Source organism: Filicampus tigris, chromosome 1 (genome assembly GCF_054856515.1).
Source record: "Filicampus tigris isolate MCC_2025a chromosome 1, RoL_Ftig_1.0, whole genome shotgun sequence".
Classification (NCBI taxonomy): Eukaryota; Metazoa; Chordata; class Actinopteri; order Syngnathiformes; family Syngnathidae; genus Filicampus; species Filicampus tigris.
Window position 1 is genome coordinate 21,286,601 of NC_141217.1, and position 12,365 is coordinate 21,298,965.

Below are 12,365 nucleotides of genomic sequence, written 5' to 3' on the forward strand. Positions count from 1 at the left end.
GAAAAATATATGCCCTAGGACACCAATTCGGGAAATTTTATTTGGTAGTAGTTGCTATCACGTTGTAATAAGACGAGGTTTGAAATTTCCACAAGGGTAATTATGCCCAAAAAACAGTAACGTCGGTGTTCAAACCATCATAAAATACATATTTATACAAGAAGTCCTCTTAAACACCACCTTCAAAGAAACATCTAGTACTCTGCAGTAGAATAAATTAACATCCTTTACACTATTTGAGGAAATACACTACGTTGTTAAGTCCTACATGTATGTATCTGCAGGTATAGTTGCTCGTAATTTAGAATTTATATAAAGTTGGCAATCGTTGGACTGGGCTAATTTGATCTGGAAGGAAATTGTCCTGTTTTTCAAGTTCATATTTTTGAGCTGAGCCAGTAAGTCACTTCTTCCTTTTTTCCCCATTTTTGTTCGCCAATTTCAAATAGAAAAAAACGAATAAAACACGGGTTAATTATAATAGTTTTAAAGTATAGCAGTCGAACAAAGACACAACCTTAAACACTCAATTTCCCAGCATCCCTTGGCGCAGACTGCATGTGACGTCACTGGTAGTATATACTCGGCCGCCGGGGGGAATTACGGCCTGCCATTGTTACATTCTATCGACCGGGGCCGGCCGGGGCGAAACCGGCTCGAAGACCGTCTTCTCGCCCCAAAGACGGCCGCGACAATTGACACCGTAACCGCGTGAAGAGTCAGAAGACGAAGCTCGGCCCTGCGCACTGTTCCCGGCCCAGTGTGTGTTGGAAAGGAGGCGAGCAAGGGGGGAGCGAAAAACGACCACGACTAAAGATGTCAGCGGCTTTCTCCATTTAAAACCCCCCTGTCAGGATCAGGAAAATACTTTAGAAAAAGAAACAGCTTCATAGCGCTCCCTGGTAACGTGACGGCCCCTTTGATGCCCGTTAATCTACATCCTAAAGAGGGCTGCGGTTGTTTTTTTCCGTTCTTCAGAACAATGAGTATAGAGCCCAAGTAGCCTCCACCAGCAACACTGAAGAAGTGGTACGCATAGACAATCACTTTAAAAGCTATCGCTGCTGGTTCCCGCACCAAAAAGGCGTCTAACAGGGTGTTGAACATAATCCATGAACAGAGAGGAGGAGAAAAGAGCAACGAGCTGGTTGCATTCAAGCTCCCCGTTTGTGACCCAGGTAGGAAAAGAAGCTTCTTTGTCAGTGTGAGCGTGCTTAACCCTCCTGCAGAGTGTGCATGTGAAAACTATTTTTTGCATATAGATACAATCACTAAGTGCTCTGGTATATCTTTTGACTGTTCGAGCCACAGAGCACAATGGTGCCTCCTGTTTAAGATTCTGTAAACTGCACCGTCATCAGCAGCTTCTATCTCGACCTTGTATCCTTTATTAACTGGTTATTAATCTTAATTCTACACTCAAGTATTTTTGACAGCTCACAACAAAGCAAAATCACATAAAAATAGGCAAGCCCTATTCGCAAATGATAGAGTGTTTAACTTTTAAGAGCTTTTGATTGGATGGGAAAGGGTGACAGAAGACATTTCACTTGGAAATCCAATGAATGATTACTGCACACATCCTGACAGCTTCTCCAGGGGGTTTAAATGCGGTAAAAACGCAGCAATACAAGGTTGCTTGACAGTACTGTACTCTTGTTAAAAATGACAGCATCATTCAGGAGAGGCAGCATTGCCCAAAATGATGGCCCAGCATCCAACATTTTTATTGGGCCAGAGTAAAATGCTGTGCGGTATCTTCAAGTAGGCATATGGTTTCCTGGTAAAAGGCCTTTATGATTAGTGTTTCTTGACATTCACTCACTAATATACTGATGATATGTCAATACTGTACTTGATCCCCAGAAGCTCTACGGTGGGGCATGGTCTGTTCTACAATGCTGGTTGACGTAAGATTTACTCCCATGGGAAATGATGAAAACAGACATAATCCACTCCAAGGTCAACTATCGCCATCAGAAAATCGTATACGAGATGTGCCAGAAAAATTCCAGGGCTGTCACAAAGATATAAAATCGAAACTACCACAAGCTTTCCTTTTCGAAGTTAGTCCCCTTGGGGTCTATGCCCAGCCTTCTCTGCTACATCATGTACTCCTGGAAGATTTCTACAACATCTTGATGTCGTTCGTCCACGTCTTAAAAAAATGCCCAATTGATTACCCGCTTGAGTTTGGGAATGAGGGGAAAAAATTACACGAAGCATGGTCAGGTGAGTATGGAGGTTGCTTCAGCACTGTGATGTTCTCAGTTAGGAACTGTCGGATGCTCAAGGAAATCTTGAGTGCTGTCATGGCGAAGCAGTCATAAGATGTAATTAATCAGAATCATTTTTATTGGCCAAGTATGATAAAACACACAGGGTTTTGTCCACTAGTTGGAGCCACTCTAGTACCGCAGTAAATAAGCCACTATAACAAAATGTACAATCAAGACAAATACATAAACATAAATATCATTAAACTATATAAAGTGTCAAGCTACGGATACAACCACAAGTGTGCAAATGCTGCAATGCTGCAATAAAGGAACTATGGCCTCAAGATGCTCCATTTTTCACGAACAAGCCCACAAAAACAGGACGGCACCTGGGTTGACTGGAGTCGCGCAGCAGTTAGCCCGCTCTAGAATGCTTGTTGGCCGTCATGGGCCATGAGTGTGGAGCACAGGGAAGGAGGTTGATGACTTGGAACAAAAATGGAAAAAGGCAGAGCACAAGCCTGCGGGAGCAAGTTTCCATGGACCGGTCGGGTCGGCATTCGCTGCCGAACGGCTGAACGATTTTGAAAAATAAACTAATTGCGAGTTTTGTTTTGCCTTAATATTGCAGTATAATATGTGATATTATACCATATTTTTTAAACAAACACAAGCAATAAATAAATCTGCTTAACAATAAACAATATTATATTTATATATAAATGTTTTGGTTTTATAAGTTAGGCGTACACTAAAATAAAGGTGAATTAATCATTCATTCATAATAGCAAGGTTATTTATCTGCTTCAGTTAGAGTTGTTAACTTACTAAACACTTTGAATTGCAGTCTTTTAAGCATTCACTTTGACAACTTCACAAAATTTTACTGACTGAAGCGCAGTTAAAATAACATGACGGATGACGGACGGGTACACAGGCTGTTGACGGAAGACAAATGACGCACTGGCAACTTTATTAAAATGCCCTCCTCTGCTAAAATATGCTAAAAGCCATCAGAAACCAAGCTTGAAATTACTCCAGAGTATGCTTTGGGGAGATTTTATCTCCCTGCGAAGGTCAGTTTTAAGTCCAGAACTATCAAATAAGTGCCAATGATCAGACCATTAGAGAAGTCCTTTAAGCAATATGAAGTGTGCAGTAGAGCAGTAATACTGACATCCATAATTATCTACATCACCACACCATATTTGATATGCACACTGATATTTCATTCGATACTTGTTGAGCACAGCCTCTTCTCTTCATGGGCTGATGATGAAGCAGACCTGTTGGCGTCCTCACATCATGGTAAAGTCACCATGGTAACGGTTGTGCTGTCTCTGGCCATCTCAAGGCTTGTGTGAACAAATGCCCACGTGACATGTTAAATCTGTCCTGGTTCAAAATGCACAGTCAGTCATCGAATTCAGTTGGAGGTTGCTTACCGGTAGATATAGCACAAGAACGTGCTCTAAAATAGAGTATTTGTTTGTGTTACGTAACATAATGCTCTGATTTAACTCTGCTTTTAAGGTGGATTTTATTATATTATTTTAAAATGGTGCGCTGTCATGTTTCCATTCCAACACTTGAAAAACATTGAAGGGCAGACAGTAACTTGAAGTTGAATTTGAAATGTAGTTCCACTTTAGCTAGTTGCCATGGTGATGCCTTCAGACAAAATTAGTTCGGAAACCAAAGTAAAAAAAAAAAAAGAAAAACAGGCTTAGTTTCACAAAGCTATGAACACTTTTTTCCTGGTTCTGGCTGTCTACCATTATTTGTCTTTTGTTGATTTTGTTGAGATAATTAATCTTACATAATGTGTTTTGTAAATAAAAGTCCTCATTAGGGAAATTTTGTTGAAAAAATCCAGTATCTATTTGGCATATAAACAAAGATTGGTCTATTATAGTGATGCACGGGATACCGATAGCAGTACCATACTGTGATTTTTTTGGCGTTAAAAACGGGTCGGTACCATTTTTTCTTTTTAATACTGGTATTTAAAAAAAAAAAAAAAGCACACGGAGCTCACCAACTCTGTCTTAAAGGCAAGTATACATAAGCTAAAGACGCCTGTCTACCGACATGTGAGAAATGTCTTAAGTGACACACCTGCGTGTGACGAAGCTGGCCTCAAGTATTGAGTACTGGCTGCCCCCCTGGTCCTCGTTGAAAAGCGTGACACGCAAAGTGTCTTAAATATATAATTATTATATGGAACTTTTTTGCTTACATTGGAAGGCGACCCACATGACAAAGCCCGTCTGTAAGGCTTGTTTTAAAACTACCGTGGCTCGAGGTGGGAACGCGGCCAATCTGGCCAAGCACCTCGCTGACCAGCATCCAAAGTTATACCACCAGTTTAAAAAGCGACAGGTTGTGATACATTTTTAACAGTCAAAGGAACATTACGTAGGGTCTTTATCATTTAAATGAACACATTTGCTTAACCGAAACGGTGCAAATGTATTCTCAATATCAACAACGGATGACATGAAATGCAGTCACACAGGTCAAGAATATGGCATGTAATGTAAAAACTTATAGTGAATAAGTGTATATATATGTATATTCATTGACATGTATACATTATGCTTATATAAACACATCTCAGTATTTAAAAAAAATGTCATTCTTAAAATCAGAATTGGCTAATTCTGTGTTCAAAAAGCTTAGAGGCGATACAGCTGCATATCTGGCCATGAAAACGATCCTAAGCAGCTCAATACCGCATTACAGTAGATGTTACACTAATGGCTCTATAAACCTCTGTACATTTTCTACTAGTGACGTTTAAATAAATAAATAAATGGGAACTAGTTTTCTTAAAGTTGAATTGCCATGTAGTCTATAAAATATAGTCAAGTATAGAAAGAAACAGTGTAATATATTTATCTCACTCTCCATGTGTGCAAATGTTCATCAGTGTTTAAAAATGTTTAAAGTGTTATTTTCTTATCAAGCATATAGTAATACTTTGAATTAATAACAAGTAAAAAAAAAGTCAAATTCTTTTGTCAGTTATAATTTTTCTGCTTTTGCTGATTTTAGATTTTTGTCGCGGTACCGTTTCGGTATTGGTATCGAGATACTTTATGCAGGTATAGTATCAAAGTCCACATTTTGGTATCATGAGTTATGACCCCACCCGTCTATTAGATGAATTTTCTCTAAATTTTCCATCGGTGTGAATGTGAGTGTGAATGGTTTGTTTGGCCTGCAACCAGTCCAGGATCGGCTACAGCTCACTTGTCATCTTAATACGGTGCAAATGGCTTGATGGCAAGATTAATTTTCCTCATGGTTGATTATGGAAATTTAGCTAAATGGCCCATCCCTTGTCTAGACTCCTAGCTTCAGCTTTTTCATGTAACAGTTTGTCACTCACAGACAGCATGGATTTCCTGAGTGTACTTATTTCTTCCTTCCTACCTTGGTGATCACTGGTGCTGCCCTGTGCCCTCAGACACAGTTTCCATGGAGGCAGGTTCATCCCTCAGCCTCAAACGACGATATGAAGAGGTGGACAACGGCTCTCCCTTTTCGACACCCAAAGACTCTGACGATGACATCTCCAGCAGCGATAGTGCTGACAGCTGTGACAGCCTCAACCCCTCCTCCAGGACAGAATTCACTCGTAAGGGATGGGGGGGGGGGGATCAGTATACATATACGAACAAGCGGTCACATCCATCCTGAATTTTTCTTTCCCCTCAGCCACCTCAATCCTCAGACAGCACAAGCTGTCGCCGGGAGGCAAGCGGGTGCGCTTCGATGCGGTGACAGTGTATTATTTCCCCCGGAGGCAGGGCTTCACTAGCGTGCCCAGCCAAGGGGGCAGCTCGCTGGGCATGGCCCACAACCACTCGTCCATCCGACGTTACACGCTGGGCGAGTTTGCTCGGGAGCAGGAGAGCAGTCACCGACACACCTTACGCCAACACCTGCGACAGGAGAAGCTCAACGCCCGCAAGCTAAAGGTAAGAGGTTGACACCAGCCTCTAAATGGTCACTTTATGAGGTACATTAGACACTAGTCTGCGTCGAGTGTGGCTTGCTCGTTTTTTTTTTTTTATCAGGCCCATCAAGAATTTATATTATGGAAGAGTTCTATTACAAGAGTGCGTTGTTGTCTTCATGTAGCTCTGTCATGGGGGAGCTACAAACGTGCTCAAAAGCTGCCTTGCATCCAAGTTTCTTTTGTCGAAAGCCTTGACAGAATGTGAGAACTGTGAGGGACTCCGTCAGAATGTGACGGGGACCAGGAAACGTACTGACATAGGTGATAGTGCCCCTTTGAGCCTCCAGGACGCAGCAGCCCCCCGCGGATGGTCATGGTTTCTGTGATGGAGCGTGAGAAGGCTTAGCAAGACTTCAATACAGACAAAAAACAGGCTAAAATCCTACGGCAAACTACATTATGGGCAAAGGGGCCAAGTAGCTTAGCAAAAGGAGCTCAAAATGGGCTTAGCGGAGGCATCTACTCGAGCAGTGTTTTCCCAACCTTTATCTAGCCAAGGCACATATTTCACATCGGGATCTGTATTTGTTTTTACTCCACACTTTATTTACTTTAGCTGGGTTGACTGTCACACACAGCTGACTAGGAATGGCACAGTGGAGTGCGCTCAAGCCGAACTGCTGACTCTGGATGACGTTTCGGACGAGGACCTCGATGTGGACGCCGTGGAAGTGGACGACTGCTTCTTCCTTCAGCCGCTGCCCACCAAGCGGCGCAGAGCCCTCCTGCGAGCCTCTGGAATCGCTCGCATCGACGCCAGGGAGAAAACGGAGCTCCGAGCTATCCGCCTGTCCCGGGAAGAATGTGGCTGCGACTGCCGTCTCTACTGCGACCCTCGACACTGTGGCTGCAGCCAGGCCGGTATCAAGTGCCAGGTAGGATGGTCACTTTTTAAATTGGACAAAACTATGTTTGTCATTTCGATCAAGCTATTACTGATGGGAAAAGACTGGGTTTACACTGCACGGTTGAAGTAACACAATTCAGATTTGTTTTTGCTCTCGAGTAGCACAACTGGGATATGCGTCATAGAAGAAAGTCAAACTTTACTTCAGAATCAGGCCTCATCCAAATGTGGGACAAAATGGCCGCCCCCAGAGATGGCTAGATTAATAACAAGTGGGCTTGCATAGAACATATTCTTGAAAAAAGAGATGTTTGGGTTGACTTCCTCTCTATAGACATATAGAAGTAATGTAAAGAAATAAAAAGTAGCTTACAGAAATTACTAAAAGAGCATACAGTGCAAGAATAAGATTTTAAAAAACATGATTTTAAAAATCCTTTGACCTTAATCATAGGTTTCGTAAAAGTGGGAAAAGAGCTTAGTTTTTAACCAGGATTTAAAAACATTTAGACTTTATTGATCTGTTTTGAGTCTTTATTCATTCATATTATTCACTCTGATAACAAAGGATAACGGCAAATCGGTACAAGTACAGAGACAAAAACAGCTGTTCAAGGGTGATTTTGGGGGGCATCTTATACTCGGGAAATTATGGTAAATAATGTTGTTCAAGGCGGCACGGTGGGCGACTGGTTAGCACGTCCGCCTCACAGTTCAGAGGTCGTGGGTTCGATCCCGGCTCCGGCCACCCTGTGTGGAGTTTGCAGACTCTCCCCGTGCCTGCGTGGGTTTCCTCCGGGTACTCCGGTTTCCTCCCACATTCCAAAAAACATGCATGGTAAGTTGATTGGACTGTCTAAATTGCCCCTAGGTGTGATTGTGAGTGCGGATGTTTGTCTCTGTGTGCCCTGCGATTGGCTGGCAACCAATTCAGGGTGTCCCCCGCCTACTGCCCAAAGACAGCTGGGATAGGCTCCAGCACGCCCGCGACCCTTGTGAGGAGAAGCGGTATGGATAATGAATGAATGAATGAATGTTGTTCAAAAGTGCCTGCGATAGGGCCTAGAGGTAGAACTTGATATAAACGCATATATTATTGATATACCCATCCATCCATCCATTATCTATACCGCTTGTCCTCACAAACATCCGCACTCACAATCACACCTAGGGGCAATTTAGACAGTCCAATCAACTTACCATGCATGTTTTTTGGAATGTGGGAGGAAACCGGAGTACCCGGAAAAAACCCACACAAGCACGGGGAGAGTCTGCAAACTCCACACAGGTAGGCCGGAGCCGGGATCGAACCCACGACCTCTGAACTGTGAGGCGGACGTGCTAACCAGTCGAGCACCGGGCTGCCCTATTGATATACCATAACTTGGAAATGACACCATCAGAAAAAAAATCCGTACCCTTGAGAAGTTTCATTACATTCGCATTAACACTGCTTAAAATGGTGAAAAAAAAAGGAAGCGAGAAGGACACAAAAGAACCTGAAGGTTAATATTTAAGTTGATCATGTAATATTGTTTACTTCAGTGTCGTTAGTGCCTGCTGTTGACATTTCTGGAGCATGTGCAAGTTGGGCTTCTACACGTGCGCGCCGGGTCGCATGCTCCCACCGTGTAAACCTGAACCTGTAGTGTAAATCCAGTTAAGAGGGGCTGTGGACTCAAGACAATAAAATAGCCAGACCTGTTTTCTCCTTCAGGTGGACAGAATGTCCTTCCCATGCGGATGCTCCAGAGACGGTTGCGGCAACTTAGCGGGCCGCGTCGAGTTTAACCCACTTCGTGTCCGAACACACTACCTGCACACCATCATGAAGTTGGACCTGGAGAAGAGGAGGGTGCTGCTACAAGTGCCCGGGGAGACGTACGCCGAGTCGGACCGGGTGTCCTCCCCGTTCTCCTCTTGCCCCGCATCCCTGGCCCCGGAAGAGAGCGGGCTGCGCGCTTGTGTCTTGGCGTCGGAGGAGGACATCCTTGAGCGGGAGAACGAGACCGCCGTGTTGCACCTGCAGAGCGCCGAGGAGCAGGAGAGGCGGGCAGAGGAGCCGCAGGTGGAGGAGGTTCTCCTGCAGGGGCCTTTCCCAACCGGGACTGCCGTGCTCTGCATCAACCAAGAGGAGGAGAGTTCCACAGACCTTCTCAGAGACTCCGCCGCTCTCCACTACTATCAACTCAGCTCCATAGAGCCGGCCATTCTGGAGCCGACAGAGGAGGAGGTTCAAGAGGCAGCAGGAGAGGAGTGTTTGGGCGGCCGGTTCCAAAGTGACCAATCGAAGCTCCACCATCATGAAGAGTGTCAAGAAGAAAGCGCAGAAGCAGAGGTGGCGACGCACCCGCTTCCTCCTGACGTTTAGTCCGAGCTTTTCTGCAGATGTTTTGCACAAATAAAACTCAGCTCAGTTGCATTCGTTGAGGCTGGAGCACATGGAGATCAGGAGTCATATGTTATGGTATATGCAGTCACATGACTTTCATCGTGAATCGTGTTGAGGGTGGTAAACACAGCCTTATGCAAAAAAAAATAAAATAAAAAACAAAAAAACGCAGGAGAAAATCCTGCTTGCTAACTTTGGAGGCATCCAAGAGAAAAAGCGAGTGACATAGCTAACACTTTGTATCGCAGCAGACGTGTCTGAGCTGCAGTCAAGCCAAATGACGGCGTAAACTGACCTAATAATCCTGGAAATACTTGTTTTCTTGTGTACTGTACAAGCGTTTGTGTGATTGCGAGGCCGGGCCGCCGGTGTCTGCGCACACGCCGAGATCGTCTGCGCCGGCCTTTGCTCATCTTTCACAAACGCGATCTTTGTGTCGTAGTTGCAATGCCTGTGATATTATTACGTCTTTGTGTGACGGATCTCTTGTAGATGAGGTGCTGCTGGAATAGGTTGACTTTCATCCACCTGGAGTTGTGCTAGAACGCTCGTTGTTCTGATTTCTTCTTCTACAGTCACCGTGCTGCTGAAATTCCATGTGATCTTTCAATATTTACATACGGATCACAAACGGCTAGCCACTCTGGACCGCTTCTAGACAGACAGACAGATAGTTGTACTTTGTATTCCGCCAGGGGAAATTAAAGATTGGCCTCGACTGCAAGCTGTCAGGCCTGTTCCCAGATTGGACCTGTTCCACTGTGTCCTCAGACAACCTCTAGAGTACAATACCTGCAGCCCTAGTCTAGATTTTAACACTAGGCCTGTTGTGGTGTGTAACTGTTGGCCTGCTCGAGAGTGTAATGTTTGCCACTCCTCTACTAAGTAGGGATGAGCGAGTACCAGTACCAGATATCGGTATCGGGCCGATACCGCTCTTGTTTTTAAGGTTTCGGGTCCTCGTGGAGGCTGCCGATACTAGTTACTGATACCTGACATTGAGTAAGTCCTCTTCGGTAATAGTTGGGGCTGTACTGCAGCAGTTTGACACATGAGTGAATTATCATCCGTGTCAGAAAGTAAGGTCTTTGTTCAGTTTTTTTGTCATTGTGTTAAATGACATTTGATCGGATAATCAGCAAAGTCTGCAGAAGCTGGATAACAAGAAACCAAAACAAAATCTAGGCAAGAGTGTGTCACGAGTGTGACACAGTACCAGGCCTTTTAACTGTTCTAGAGTCTCTCCTCAACTTGCTCTAGAGAGTTAGCTTGGACCGTCTGATGTCCCGGAATGTTACATCGACCCAGCTTTGGGACGTTTCAAGACCCCCAAGGCTCTCATCCAGCATACCACTGGACATGTTCTAGGACCTCGGTCCTTGGGCAAGCACTTACTTCCTGTAAGAATCTAACACTAGCCCAGTTCTAGAGTATAGCTTCAGGACTGGTCCAGAGTGCAACCTCAGACCTAGTTCCAAATAGTTACCCCGACCTGTTCTACAGTGTAGCCTTGGATATGTTCAAGAGGGGTACCTAAGTCCTGTTACTGTTCACATTTCCGCGAGTCAACGCCAACCTGTTCTCGGGTACCAGGCCAGGTCTATACTAGAGTGTAACACCAGGTCTGTTGTACAGCGTATGGTCAGTCCTACACAATTTTGAAAGCTTCAATATCCCTCACATGAAGAATGAAGTATATCGATACTTGTCTAGTGTAACGGCAGATTTTTGCACCGTCGCCTCTGAACAAGAGATGTCACATGAAGAAAAGAGCATTTAAAGAAAAATGTGACATTGTGTGATGCAGCTTTGTAAGTGTGTGTATGTGTGTGTAGCCACAGATGTACTGTATTTAGGGGGCTCGGGAAGCATAATAATGAGGAAATACTTTGTTTTGGAAAGGTGCTCATGTTACAGACTTGACTGCTCTCTCTCAAGATTCCGTAACTCGTCATGCAGGAGGTCAAGGAAGGCGATTGCTGCTTTACTGCGACACATTCTTGTGCTTATGATAAAATATTGTCTTGACTTTTTAACTTTTATGCTATTTAAATGTCATTTAAAAAAATCACTAAACCATCTTTTTTTTTTTTTTTAACGTGCTGACATATATGAGATGTCGGTGTAATTATTTGCCTTTTTTTTTTTTGTCTTAATCCAAGTGTGCTTCACCAAAGCAGTGGTCTTAACCCTCCTGAGAGGATGACTCTGTCTTTGTGGCCTCCCCTTCATCACGCTTGGCTGTTTGCGATCTCTTTTAGCCTGGGACCACTGCACAAGGACATGTATGTGTGAGCAAAAGATAAGGGTGATTGTTGGAATGCTGGAAAGACTTATAAAAGAGCTGTGGAGAGCCTCTCTCATTAAACCGTTCCCTAAAAGTGGACAAAATAAGGTCTTTTTCTATATAAAAATAAATAAAGTGCACATTTAAGAAAAATGTTTGTGTGTTGTCAATTTTAAATGTACTGACACACTTTGTGATTATCAATGTTTGCTATTCTCAAACTTCCCAAGTCAGTTAAGTCAAGTCAAATTTATTTATACAGCCCTTAATCACAGGAAAGTCTCAAAGGGCTTCACATATGCACCAGCTCATATACACGACATCCCCTGATCTTAACCCCCAGTTAAGTTAAAAAAAGAAAACCACTACAAACTTAATTTTGACTTAGCAAAGGAAACAGGGCAGTAACTCAGTTATTACTATCCTCACATTGCCTCAAATCACAAATATATTTTGATATTAATAAACTTTTTTTGTTTTTGTACTTGTTCTGTTGTGGACACATTTATAAAAAGACATAACTGAAACGTATTGTATTCAGTACACTTTCCATATATGTTTTCATGTTAGAACAAATTTGTATGTTTTTATAG

The 12,365-nt window shown here is 43.5% G+C and overlaps 1 protein-coding gene across 1 annotated transcript; it reads left to right on the forward strand.

Moving 5' to 3' along the window:
- Nucleotides 1-589: 589 nt before the first annotated feature.
- Nucleotides 590-11,925, forward strand: csrnp2 (cysteine-serine-rich nuclear protein 2). Its single transcript, XM_086026249.1, has 5 exons — nt 590-1,178; nt 5,692-5,862; nt 5,943-6,205; nt 6,825-7,121; nt 8,811-11,925. The coding sequence occupies exons 2-5, from the start codon at nt 5,703-5,705 to the stop codon at nt 9,462-9,464; spliced, it is 1,374 nt and encodes a 457-aa protein (XP_085882375.1). The 5' UTR covers nt 590-1,178; nt 5,692-5,702; the 3' UTR covers nt 9,465-11,925.
- Nucleotides 11,926-12,365: the final 440 nt, after the last annotated feature.